This window comes from Bos taurus, chromosome 14 (genome assembly GCF_002263795.3).
Source record: "Bos taurus isolate L1 Dominette 01449 registration number 42190680 breed Hereford chromosome 14, ARS-UCD2.0, whole genome shotgun sequence".
Classification (NCBI taxonomy): Eukaryota; Metazoa; Chordata; class Mammalia; order Artiodactyla; family Bovidae; genus Bos; species Bos taurus.
In genome coordinates this window covers 8462591-8475916 of record NC_037341.1, presented here as the reverse complement: position 1 = coordinate 8475916, position 13326 = coordinate 8462591, and the positions used below count along the sequence as shown (strand labels likewise).

Here is a 13326-nt window from a genome sequence, read left to right as displayed (position 1 = left end):
TAGTATTTTCTGGATATTAAATAATGAGGGGTCTAAAAGATAAAATTTATAGCTTCAGAAACAAGATTTGGGTTTATGTCTCCAGATTGTCCTTCTTTTCCTCGCTATAGAATTTGAGGAAAGGATTCCTCTTTTACTTACTGCAGAATTTTAATTATTACAGAATCAATTGTGCAGTATCATGCTTGAGGGTTCAGTGAGGATGGTGGTAAAGACACATTATCTTGGACTGTTAGCACGTAATTAGTACAAGCTCTTTGGAGGCCACTTTGGCAGTACTTGTCAGAATTAAAATGTGCAGACATTTTCTAGCAATTCCATATCTAGAAATTGATCTAACTGATATCCCCACTTGTGTGCCAACGTTGTTGTTGTTTAGTTGCTAAGTTGCGTTCAACTCTTGTGACTCCATGGACTGCAGCATGCCAGGCTTCTCTGTCCTTCACTCTCCCGAAGTTTGCTCAGACTCATGTCCATTGACTCAGTGATACCATCCATCCATCTCATCCTCTGTTGCCCCCTTCTCCTCTTGCCCTCAGTCTTTCCCAACATCAGGGTCTTTTCCAGTGAGTTGGCTCTTCGCGTCAGGTGCAAAGGTCCACATAAAAAAAAAAAACAAAAACCTAAAACAACAGCAACAACAAAAAACTTATTACTACACTTTTTTTTCCCTCTGAGCTGTTTCTCCCACTTTGTTTTAAGGAATAAACATCATCCCGACCTTCGTCTCTGGGCTTGTTCCGGGAAGAAGAAAGATCAAGATCAAGTGGTTGCTGGGGTGGAGAAAAAAATAACGGTGCAAAACATAGTTAATGTGGAAGAAAAGAAGTATCATGTACAGAACCACAAAGAACCACCTCGTTTACCCCTAAAAATGGAAGGAACTTATATAACAAGTGAGCACAGCTACCAAAAGCCACAAAGTTTTGGTCCAGATTGCAAATCTCTCGCAGAGCCTGGGAGCTCAGATGATGATGATGTTAGTAGTTTTGAAGAAGAACAAGAATTTCACACGAGAGATAAAAACCGTTTACGATATCCAGTAAAAGAAGATGGAAGGCCCGGAAAGGTATAAGTAGTTCATTTGTCTTTGCTTAGAAATACGATAGAACAAAAGAAAATTTCGTGAAATAAGGCGTACTGAATTCCCAGGTTTTACTTATATTTCCAAATTCATAAGTACCTTGTTAGGGTAAAGACATTCTTTGCTGTCTCTCCAAGAACACACTGACCTTTTGAACACTTAATTATCCCCTAATTCAGAAATACAGTAATTCATTAAACTTTTGCCTTAACGAAAGTTCTAATTTTATAAGTACACTTAGATGTCTCTAAAAACCATGAACCGCATTTTTTCCCAGAGAACATCTATGTGTTAAAAACATGAGAGTGCATATGGGTGTGTGTATATTAATACAACTTGTGTTCTTTTGTACATGTTTCAGATAAGTGTCAGTCCGGTTGTCTTTTTAAACTTTAGCATATTTGTATATCAATCCTATTATGCCATAAGCTGAATTCCTGTAGCTCTGTATACATTGAATATTTATAAATTTATTTCCTATTCACGACTTAGAGATGTCATGCCTTCATTTTTTATTGATTTTCAATTAGCAATATTGCTTTAAAATCAGTTCTTTATTTTTCTGGCCTCTTTTATCAAGTAAGTTCTATAAGTAAATACTTAACTGAATTTGAATAGCTTGTATTACATGAAATTTTGTGGTAAATTAATTGTCAAATTAATATTCATCTTATGAAGTGAGTTATCGCTGGTGAATCTGAGCTCAGATTTTGTGTGTGTGTTAAGCAGTCTGCACTTGTTAAATTTTTAAAGGATTTTTATCTTCCCCTCATCTCATTGACTTAGCTGCAGTAATAAATTCTAGTGTGCAGCTAAGGACGCTATACTGGCTTCTGCCACCTTCCGTAATTTTTTTTCATATTGCTTTTTGCCTTCACTCCACTTAAACACAGTTTAGATTAATTGAGGAAGGAGTCAGTCTAAATTATCTGGGCTTCCTAGTTACATATATAACTAGCTCCTTCATTTCTTTAGCAGGTTTGATTGAAGGCCTTCTACCCTGTGTAGCACTGGGCTAGGCATTGGGAAGAGACACAGCAGGCATGTCTGCTTTTTTAGGGCCATCAGGTGTAATTTAATTACGTGCTTGTACTTCCTTTAAGAATATTCTGGGGGTCAGATTGGATTTTAACCTATCCTCTTGGGTAATGAGGTTTTTAATGTATCTTTCCCTGTGTGACATGACATTACATTTCATCCAATTCTTTGTTTCCGTTGGTTCTTTGGAGAAGAATCCAGCTGAAAGGAATACAGTATTTGTTTATAATGATAAAAAGAGCACTGAAGACCCGGGAGACTCGCATCTTCAGTGGCAGCTCAATCTCCTTACGCACATAGAGAACGTGCAGAAAGAAGTCACCAGCAGGATGGACCTCATAGAAAAGGAAGTTGACGGTAATTTATGAAGGATCTGTAACACAGTTGCTGTAGTCTGTAAAGTGTTTTTATTGTGCTTATGAATAACATGACGTTCCTTAAAGTCTTTTAAATTATGGAACAAAAACTGCAGACAGTGACCACACTGATGGAGCTTTATTGCTTCCTTTACATTGTATTTAGCATATCTGGCATTTAGGGTATTTTAGTCTCGAGTCCGGAGAAGGCAATGGCACCCCACTCCAGTACTCTTGCCTGGAAAATCCCATGGGCGGAGGAGCCTGGTAGGCTGCAGTCCATGGGGTCGCTAAGAGTCGGACACAACTGAGCGACTTCACTTTAACTTTTCACTTTCATACACTGGAGAAGGAAATGGCAACCCACTCCAGTGTTCTTGCCTGGAGAATCCCAGGGATGGGGGAGCCTGGTAGGCTGCCGTCTATGGGGTCACACAGAGTAGGACTCGACTGAAGCGACTTAGCAGCAGCAGCAGCAGTCTCGAGACAGTATGACTGGATGGCTATTTTAGGGATTTTTCTTTTTTAAGATAGGTACTTAGGAAATACTCTCCATCTGCCAGGCTCAGTGTATACCACATGTAGGATATTTATTAGTTTCATTGAACTGTGTTTTCTTTGAAAGTCAGCATAAGGACTTGAAGCATATTTGAAATATTGGGGAAAACATTTTGTTTTCACTGTGGTCAGTGTTTGTTAAGTGAAATTAACAACAAAAAATAACTCCTGCTAGGTTAAGTGGGTAAACTTTTAGTTCACATATACAATTTCAGATGTTTTTCTTCTGTATTTTTAATTTTATTACACAGGAACCCTAAGGAGTAGACAGGGAAAATATTATCCCCATTTTATAGTTGAGAAAATAAGAGTCATTGAGATTCACTTCAGTTCAGTTCAGTCGCTCAGTTGTGTCCAACTCTTTGCGACCCCATGAATCGCAGCACGCCAGGCCTCCCTGTCCATCACCAACTCCCAGAGTTCACTCAGACTCACATCCATCGAGTCAGTGATGCCATCCAGCCATCTCATCCTCTGTCGTCCCCTTCTCCTCTTGCCCCCAATCCCTCCCAGCATCAGCTTTTCCACTGAGTCAACTCTTCGCATGAGGTGGCCAAAGTACTGCAGTTTCAGCTTTAGCATCATTCCTTCCAAAGAAATCCCAGGGCTGATCTTCAGAATGGACTGGTTGGATCTCCTTGCAGTCCAAGGGACTCAAGAGTCTTCTCCAGCACCACAGTTCAAAAGCATCAATTCTTCGGCACTCACCTTTCTTCACAGTCCAACTCTTGAGATTACCCGATTTCAAACCTAGTGCTTTTCCTGTGGTTTTTGACTCCATCTTTAAACTCATAGATTGTTTTTCCCACCCCCACTTTTTATTTGCAAAAGCATGCACTACTTTCACCCCCCACTAAGTTAGGGTTCCTACTCCTTTGTTTTTCCCTGTGAAAAGAGGAAATGGAAACCCACTTCAGAAGCATCCTCCATTTGGTTATCAGCTAGCTGTAGAGTTAGTTTTCAGAGAAGGCAATGGCACCCCACTCCAGCACTCTTGCCTGGAAAATCCTATGGACGGAGGGCCTGGTAGGCTGCAGTCCATGGGGTCGCTAAGAGTCGGATACGACTGAGCGACTTCACTTTCACTTTTCACTTTCATGCATTGGAGAAGGAAATGGCAACCCACTCCAGTGTTCTTGCCTGGAGAATCCCAGGGATGGGGGAGCCTGGTGGGCTGCCGTCTCTGGGGTCGCACAGAGTCGGACACAACTGAAGCGACTTAGCAGCAGTAGCAGCAGCAGAGTTAGTTTAGTTTTATGTAGATTTTTAAAGAAGAAAAAAAATGCAGCTTGATGCCATTTTCTATTAATAAAAAGGATAAAATGTAACTAATTGCATTCTGCCTAGATTTCTAGTATGTTTGCATTTTTTTAAAGTAGTGGTTCAAGAGGACACTAAGAAGTTGCCACCTTCTTTGTTAAAAAGAACTTACGGACTAAAAAAGGTTAGGGTAGCTGAGTTTCATTTAAAATGGAAATGATTTAAGCCTAAATTAATAATAATCTTGAGCAGGAACAGGGGACGTTGTTTTGTGTTCTAGAAGCGAGTAAAAGGAGACACTCAAAATGAAGTTACTTTATATGTATAAAGGGGAAAATTACCTAAAATAATGACAGATAAAACAACAGATAAAGGTTACCAAGATGGGCTGAGGGATAGAGGATGCTTAACGGCTCAGAGGTGGCTTGCAGCTTTCTAGAGAAAGGGAAGTGAACTCTTTCTGCATCACTTTTCAACCTTCTCATTATACCATTTTCTGACTGTGTTTTCAGTTGCCGTGTAAATGTGTGTGTTCTCTTCTCTCTTGTAGTTCTGGAAAGCTGGCTTGATTTCACAGGGGAGTTGGAGCCACCCGATCCTCTTGCAAGGCTGCCCCAGCTTAAACGCCACATCAAACAGCTCCTAATTGACATGGGAAAAGTACAGCAGATAGCCACTCTCTGCTCTGTATGACGGCAGTGAACACATGATGCAAAGAATGGGGCTCTGTTCAGTCGACTCGCTTTTATTATCCACATGGCTGCTAAGTGGATAGTTTAAAAGCTTAGTGATGTTTGGTCATTTACTGATTTGTGCCATCAATAGGATGGCACCTTGGAAAGGAAAGTGAAGAACAACTTTATCAGGGAAGCTAATGTTAAAAAGCATTCATGAGCTAGATACAAATGATAATGTGCCATATGCCCAGGGTCAGTGGAGGTAGATTAGAATCTATGCTGAGGGAATCAGATTGGCAGGATTTTTGAGTAGTTGCTAACATGAAACACGAGATACCTGTAGGAAGAAATATGGTGCATTCATATAGTTCTTAGTGAAAGATCTAAGTTTATAAACCATCATTTGGCCAAAACGAAAATTGTAGAGGAGATTTAAATTGTGGAGAGTTCTGTAAGGTTGTTGTAAGAACTGTCTTCTCTGCAGTTGATCCAGCTGCACTGAAGTCCAGAGTATTTAAACTTTTATGGGATCATGAACTGTTTCTTAGGTGATGAATGTCCTTAACCAGAAAACTGACAGTAGAAGTCTCACTTCTGAGGAAAACAGTTGTGGCATCCTTACTTCATTATGAATATATTTTAAAAACAGTGAAATAATTGGAATCCATTGCTGGCATTAGAAGGTCATTGTAAAAACAGAATGGCTCGCAGAATTGTCAGTGTGCCAAATAACGATACTGCTGGAAAGAGAGATTTAAATACTGTGGGAGTTCTCTCACCCAAGTCTTACATAATGCCATCAGTCCATCAGAGACGCGTCTATCCCATATACTATATATAGAATATATATAGTCAGAGTTCAGCATTCAGGTTTCAACGTACAGTTTGATCCTGAATGTGCTTGATATTTGCCTTCAGAAAAAAAAAATGTAAATAACCTCAGCTGGGATGAGGAGTGACAAAAATAACGAAATAGTTTGTGGCTGTGGATTTTTTTTTTTAAACTGCTGGTAGTGGAATACTGGAAAAGCTTCATTTCTGAAGATGAATTTTATTTTTAAAAAATACATGAGGCACTCAAAACTTGTAGCTTTGATCACAAATGGACAGATTTCTGAAACCAAAGGCAACTGAGTTGCTGCGTTAGCTCTTGCTGGGCCTCGGCCTGGCCTCCGTCTGCCAGTGCTCTTGCGCGCCGTGTGCCGCCCCCGCGCTCGCGCAGGTGTGCGTTCCGTGTGTGTGCTTGTTTGAAACAAACACTCAGCGTACACGTGTACATAATCGACATATTTATATCTACACATATCTAGTTTTATTACCATAGTCTATAAGAGTTGGTGGTTAACATGAAATGTTACCTTTTAACAGACTGTTTTTAAAATATTAAAAATGTTATGTATAGGTTTTGAAACTTTTTTAAAAAGGGGGGAGAAAAGACTGTTAAGAGGAGGCTATTTGATGACATGTTAACACTTGAATATTTTATGCCTCATCCTGTTTATCAGTTCTAGCAATCTGTATAAATGCATTTTAGAACTGATAGTCAACTTGAATTTATCTTTGATAAGAATACATGCCACTGTACATTCAGATATTATTTAAAACTGCAAACACACTGTTCTATATGTAAGGTACTGTATGTAAAACTCTTTATTAAAACAATTCCACATATCATAAAATTTCAGCTTGCCTTTTTGCAGCCTTATATTTTGATGTAAAGATGATTAAAAGAATGTGCAAAGCAGTAATTAGAAATTTTTATTGCCTTTTGAGATTCTCCAACTTGACACATGTGCCAAAGATCACAGACATAAAATACAGCCCTATGGATTTACTTATGATGCATTAACGTTGTCAGAAATCTTACTGAGAAATGAAAAGCTTTAGTAGAGGAGATACAAGGTAGTTATTAAATTTGAATATTAAAGTAAAAAAAGATAGTGCCTGTATTTCATGTGTGGAGTAAACTTTCTAATGTCTCTTTTTCAAGATCGATACTTTATCTTTTCATTTGTGTTTTAAAATAATGACCCTAATCTTTTCCCTATTATGGTTAAATTCTAGACATTTATCTGTTTTTCAAAATGGAACAAATAACATTCTTAACAGGCTGTAAACACCAGTGTTGCCCAGATTCTTGTCACATGCTCGAGGGACCTTTTGTGCCCAGTAACACTCATATTCTCAGCCCCTGATGACCACAGTTAAATTAATGTGCATTTTTTCTTGGGACATCTTAAAATTAGATCACTTTGATAGCCAGCTAGCTAAAAGTTTCATTAATAATTAGAATATTGAATTCTTGTTCTGCTTCAATGCATATGAATTGGGAGTCTGAAGTTTTTGATTTATGTTTTAAAGTAAATCTGTATTGAATTACTTGTACGCACATCTCCATTTATTAGTAATACAGAGTGTATCAACAGTTGGTTGAAGCATTTTAGCAACTATAGGCTGCTGACTCCTTCCGTATTTAGGTGAGTAAATTTGTTTTTGAGAAGTCAGTCCAGTATGAGAGGTTTCAGAGTTGGTTTTCTTTCCACTTAGTCTTACTTTAAAAAAATATGAGAGTATATATCTAAATATAAGCAGTAAACTAGGGAGGGTGTTTCTTGAAAAGGTGACTTTTCATTGCCACCCAGACAGAGTAGACAGACGTTGTAGGGAGAGATCCTTCTTAGTATGCTACTGATAAGTACAGTTTGTACTTCTTTATACTCATTGTGTGGTTCTGCTGACTTTCAAACTTAGAGTAGTGTACACTTTCCTTAAAGGAAATTGATTATTCTCATTATTTAAGGTGAAATCCTTTTTCCCACATTCACCTTGTTTCCACTGACTTACATCCTCTCAGATGTTCATATTCTATATTTTCAAGATGAAGGACCCCATTTCCCCTCCAGCCAACAGGATCTCCTGCCAGCTTCATTCTCTCTGCTGTCGCATCTTCTAAGAGCCCTGGGTGGAAACTCACAGCCCCCTCCCCAACTCCACCCCAGTTCATTCCTTCACTGGTTGTGCTGGTTCCTCAAAGTGGATGGTGTCATCTTCCTTCTGAGTCCCACGTAGTAGGACACCATTTTTTATAAAATCACATCATGACGGTAATACTGTGGGCTTCTGAAGTTTTAATTTTCATTCTGATTCATCAAAATGATCACTGTCAGGCTAGGGGATTAACACTGAGTGACAGCTCTGTGCCAGGTATTATACGTGTTACCTACAGTATCTGATTTGGTTCTTTTGTGGAGAGGTGGAACAGGCTCATTTTCAAGCTGAGGAGGAGGACAGGAAGCTGAGGGTTAAAAACATTGAGAGACTTGGCAGGTTCAAGATGCAAGCCCAGTTTTGTTCCAGCTTGTGTTCTCCTCGCAGGTGTGTTTCACATATTCTTGTCATTTCTTTTCTGAAATCCTTAGTGACTCCCTATTTCAAACCAAGTTAGATCTGTGTAATCTGGATCTTTTGTACTTTGCCTAATCAGTTCTCAAATTCATTTAAGTATATAGCCTCATGATTTCCATAGATGGGTTCCATCTCTTGCCTTCATATTATTTTCTTCTTCTGGAAAATTCTCCTTTGTGTCTCTTCAAATGCATACAGTACTTCAGGCTTTGATTTCTCTTCCTAAGAGAAGCAGTCCATCACTGGAGATGTCTTAATAGCGTCATTGTACCAAGCTATGGAGGGACCATGTCAGTGGACAATATATTTCCTATGGTGGAACAGAAAGGAGCTCTGTAATTCTCAGATTTTCTGCTCTGGCAATTTACTAGCAATAACCTCTCTGAGCTTTGGTTTTCTTATGTGTTAAAAGGAATAATACCTAGCTTATAACCTGGTTTTTGAGGGTTTGATGAAGCAAATACAGTAAATTGTAAAGTTGAAATTTAAATATAGTAGACACATTGAATGTCATCTGTTTGCCAGCCATTAAGTTACATGGTTGGACATGAAATTAATGTTAATAGAATCACAGTCTATATAGCCTAATGGAAACATTAAAAAAATATTTTTTCAACAAGATACGTGATGTCAGAGAGTACAAGGAACCATGGAGGTGAAAGAAAAGATAAATAGACTTGTAGGTGGAGAAGTTTGGGGGAAATAGAATCTATATGTTACTTAAAGTGCGCTCAGTCACTTAGTCATGTCTTGACTCTTTACAGCCCCATGAACTGTAAGGCTCCTTTGTCCATGGAGTTCTCCAGGCAAAGATACTGAAGGGGTTTGCCATTTTCTACTCCAAGGGATCTTCCCGACTTAGGGATCAAACCCACATCTCTTGCTGCTTCTGCATTGGCAGGTGGATTCTTTACCACTAGCGCCACCTGGAAAACCTTCAATTAAAACAGTCGTTTTGAATGTTTTTTGACTGTGAACTCTCCATAGGAATTTCAAAACGTTCTCATCCGTTTCTGGTACCTGTTGTCTTTGGGTAACCCTGAAAGTACATCCAGAGACAAAACTGGAGTGTACTTAGTCAGCTAAGGAATTGTACTTAGATCATCTAAGGAAGTTTGAAGTGAGGAAGAGAGAAAATGAGGAAAGAGGGAGGAAAAAGCCCAAGTAAATAAGCACAACTGGGCACTGCTGTGGGCAGCGGGGCTTTGAGTCTGCCATTTGAAATTGCTCATCATAAATTTAAACAGTTGCAGAGTGTGATTTCTAATTTTTAAATATTGGGCAATTAAAATCAACCTCTTATCAGTGTTGGAATAGAATCAATACTGTTTTTGTTAGTTACCAACATCTGTTTTAAAAGTACACAGGCAAGCTCTTTTGTAACATTTGGAAAATTTTCAGTTTTTATATTTTTTGCCTTTTTATTTTACTTCCAAATAGAATGTTGTCTTCTTTTATACTTACAAGTCTTTATCATACTTTTGTCCATAAACACAAAAGAATTGCAATTTAAAATTGTATTTATAGGCTTCTTAATAGAGTATCAAAATACTTGGTGAACTAATCACTAATCACTGAATATAAAATAGAGAAGTCTATAATTATAGTTGAAGATTTCAGCCCTCCTTTAATACTAATTGATGGAACAAGTAGCCAGAATATCAGGACAGAAGACTGGAACAAAAATGAATACTCAACCTAATTGATGTTGAGAGGACATTCCACCCAACAACATGAGAATATGAATTTCCTTTTTAATACACATGGAACACTCAAAGAGATGGACTACATACTAGGCTATAAAATAGGTCTCAACTCATTTAAAATTGAAATGTATAACATGTTCTCCAACAATAATGAAATTATACTGGAAACTGGTATTAAATATCTTAAAAAACTCCAAAGTATTTGGAAATTATCAACATACTTGTAAACAATCCATGACTCAAAAAAGTTATGTTAAATTAGAAAATGGGTGAATGAAAAGGAAACCACATAATGTTAAATTTTGGGGGATGCGGCTTGATATTAGAAGGAAATTTACCATTTTAAATGATTATAATAAAAAGCAAGGTACAGATTTTAACGACTTACTGTGGTGATCATTTTGCAATATATGCAAATTTTGAATCATTGTACTCTTGAAACTAATGTCAATTATACCTCAGTTTTTTAAAAAACTAGAAATTTTAAATAAGATACCAAATCATTGGTTTAAGATTTTAAAAATAAAGCAGTTTAAAACCAAAATAAATGGGAAGAAATGTGTGAAATCTATGAAGTATCAAATGGACACACAAAAGGGAAGTATCAATATAAACAAGCTGATTCTTTGCATGGAAAATAAAACTGGTTAACTCCTACATAGACTGATCGAAAATTAGAATGGAAGAGGGAACATTACAATGTATCAAACATACAATTTTTAAAAGGGATATAGTGAAAAATAAATAAATTTAACAGCTTACGTGAAACAAAAAATTCCTCAAAGAAGTTAGCAAATCAACTTAAATAAATTGAATTTGTAATTGAAAATGTTCCTTCAAAATTCCAGGCCTAAATGTAAATTATATCAAACATTTAAGGAAGAAGCCTTGATTTTACATAAGCACTGACAAGAAAGAAACACATATTTTTCAAGACCAACTTTTTAACCTCATGCCAGAACCAGAAAAAGACACTACAAAGAAAGGAAATTACAGAGTAACACATATGTAGAATATAGACACAGTCCTCAACAAAATAATTACATGAATACAGTGATATACAGGAAGTGTAATATATCAAGATCAAGTTGGGTATTCCACAGGAATACAAAGGTGGTTTATAGTCAATGAATTATGTTAATTCACTAAACTAAGGGTTTTCATAATTTCAGTGTCCATTCATGATTAAAAACTGCTAGAATAAGAATTTGCGTAACAATATAGAGCATCTATCAGGAGACAAACCTCATAATGGTAAAAGAATACTTTCTCTAAAATAAGGAACAAACCCAGAATATCCAGCATCACCATTATTATCCAACCTTAATGTGTGGGCCCTACTAGTGCAATAGGGCACTGGGCAATAAAGGAGGAAAAATAGAAGGCATAGCACTTAGGAAGAAAAAACATCTGCAGGTGACATGTATTTGCAGAAGCCTAAGGAACCTACCAAAAATGCCACTAGAATTAAGATTTCTTTACATTAGCAAGATGCTGTTGGAGATTAGAATTTTTTTAAATGCCATTTTTGATAATATTAAAAAAAAGTCACAGTGAATCTGAAAACATATGCAGAACCTGTGCACAGAAAACTACAGAACAATGCCTAGAATAATGATGGGATAAATAGAAATACTAAGAACATGGGTAGAAGACACAATGCTATTAAAATGTCAGTTCTCCCAAAACACTAATAGAATGTAATCTCAAGTGAAATCCCAGCAGACTTTTTGAAGCAGAAATTAGCAAACTGATCAGATTTTATATGGAAATGTGAAGGAACGAGAATATCCTGAGTACTTTTGAAAAAGAAGAACTCAAGTTGAAGGGCATACGGTTTCTGATTTGGAGGTTGTTAAGCTGTGGTAGCCAGGACAGTGTAGACGTAGCATAAAGACAGAGATGTAGGTTGGTAGTATGGAATAGGGAATCTAGAAATAGACCTAAAAAATGTGGCCAGCCGAATGAAGGCGGGTACCTGTTGTTCCACATCCTTCCTTGTCAGTGTTTGGTGTTTGCCAGTGTTTTGCACGTTAGCTATTTTAATAGGTGTGCAGTGATACTTCATTTTAATTTGCATGTGGGTATCCAGTTGTTCCAGTGCCCTTTGTTGAAAATATTATTTTTCCCTTTGAATTACCTCAGTCTCTTTGTCAAAAATCAATTGACCATAATTATGTAGGTTTATTTCCACACTGTATTCTCTTCTTATTGATCTAGATGTCTGTGCTTAGTCAAATGTCATACTACCTTGATTACTGTAGCTTTAAGGTTTGGAATCAATTAGGTATAATTCCTTTAATTATGTTCTTTTTTCTTGCCTGTATTTTTCCAGTTCTAGTGTTTTGTTTTTTTTTTTTTTTTGCATTCCATGGAAGTTCTAGGATCAGGTTTGTTCAGTCACTCAGTCGTGTCTGCCTCTTTGCGACCCCTTGGACTGCAGCACGCCAGGCCTCCCTGTCCATCACCAACTCCCAAAGCTTGCTCAAACTCATGTCCTCAAGTCAGTGATGCCATCCAACCATCTCATCCTCTGTCATCCCCTTCTCAGATGTGTTACTTTCTTTTAAAAGCCTGCTGGACTTTTGACAGGAATTGCACTGAGTCTACAGATAAGTTACCATCTTAACACTATTGAGTCTTTTGATCCAAGAGCATGGTGTGTTTTTCCATTTGTTTAGCATTTTTGTTTTTTTCTTTTTTCCCTAGCAATATTTTGTAGTTTGCAGTGTTCAGATTTTGCACTTATTTTGTTAAATTTGTTTCTGAGTATCTTATTCTTTCTGATGATATTGTAAATGAAATTGTTTTCTCAATTTTGTTTTCAGATGTTTAATTAGAATATAAATAAAATTGATTTTTAAAAAATATCTTGTATCTTATGACATTGTTAAATTCACTTATTAATCCTAGAATTTTTTAATATTTCCAAGTATTTTCTAAGGAGGAAACTAAGGAGACGTTATAGGTAAATAAAATGTAAGATCCTGGATTGGATCCTGGAACAGGAAAAAAAAAAAAAAAAGGAAAAGTTACTGGTGGAAAAGCTGGTGGAAACCTGTAAAAGTCTGTAGTTTTGTTAATAGTATTGTATTGATAATTTCTTAGTTTTGGTAATTACGATATGGTTATGTAAGATGTTAATATTAGGTGAAATTGGTTAAAGAGTATTGGGAACTCTGCTACTATTTTAACTTTGGAACAAGTTGACAAATTATTTCAAAATGAAAAGTAAAAAAAAA

General features: G+C 36.9%; 1 protein-coding gene across 11 annotated transcripts in view; it reads left to right on the top strand.

The window, feature by feature from the left end:
• PHF20L1 (PHD finger protein 20 like 1) overlaps positions 1 to 12954 on the top strand; it is an 80069-nt gene extending 67115 nt beyond the window's left edge. For 7 of the 11 annotated variants that reach the window (XM_005215332.5, XM_059893190.1, XM_005215331.5 and 4 more), the window contains 3 exons: positions 703 to 1069; positions 2314 to 2479; positions 4847 to 12954. In XM_005215332.5, coding sequence (XP_005215389.1) covers positions 703 to 1069; positions 2314 to 2479; positions 4847 to 4989 — 676 coding nt within the window. In that variant the 3' untranslated portion in view covers positions 4990 to 12954. The remainder of the gene's footprint in view (positions 1 to 702; positions 1070 to 2313; positions 2480 to 4846) is intronic. The other 4 variants (XM_005215333.5, XM_005215329.5, XM_005215327.5 and 1 more) reach the window with 2 other exon arrangements.
• Positions 12955 to 13326: the final 372 nt, after the last annotated feature.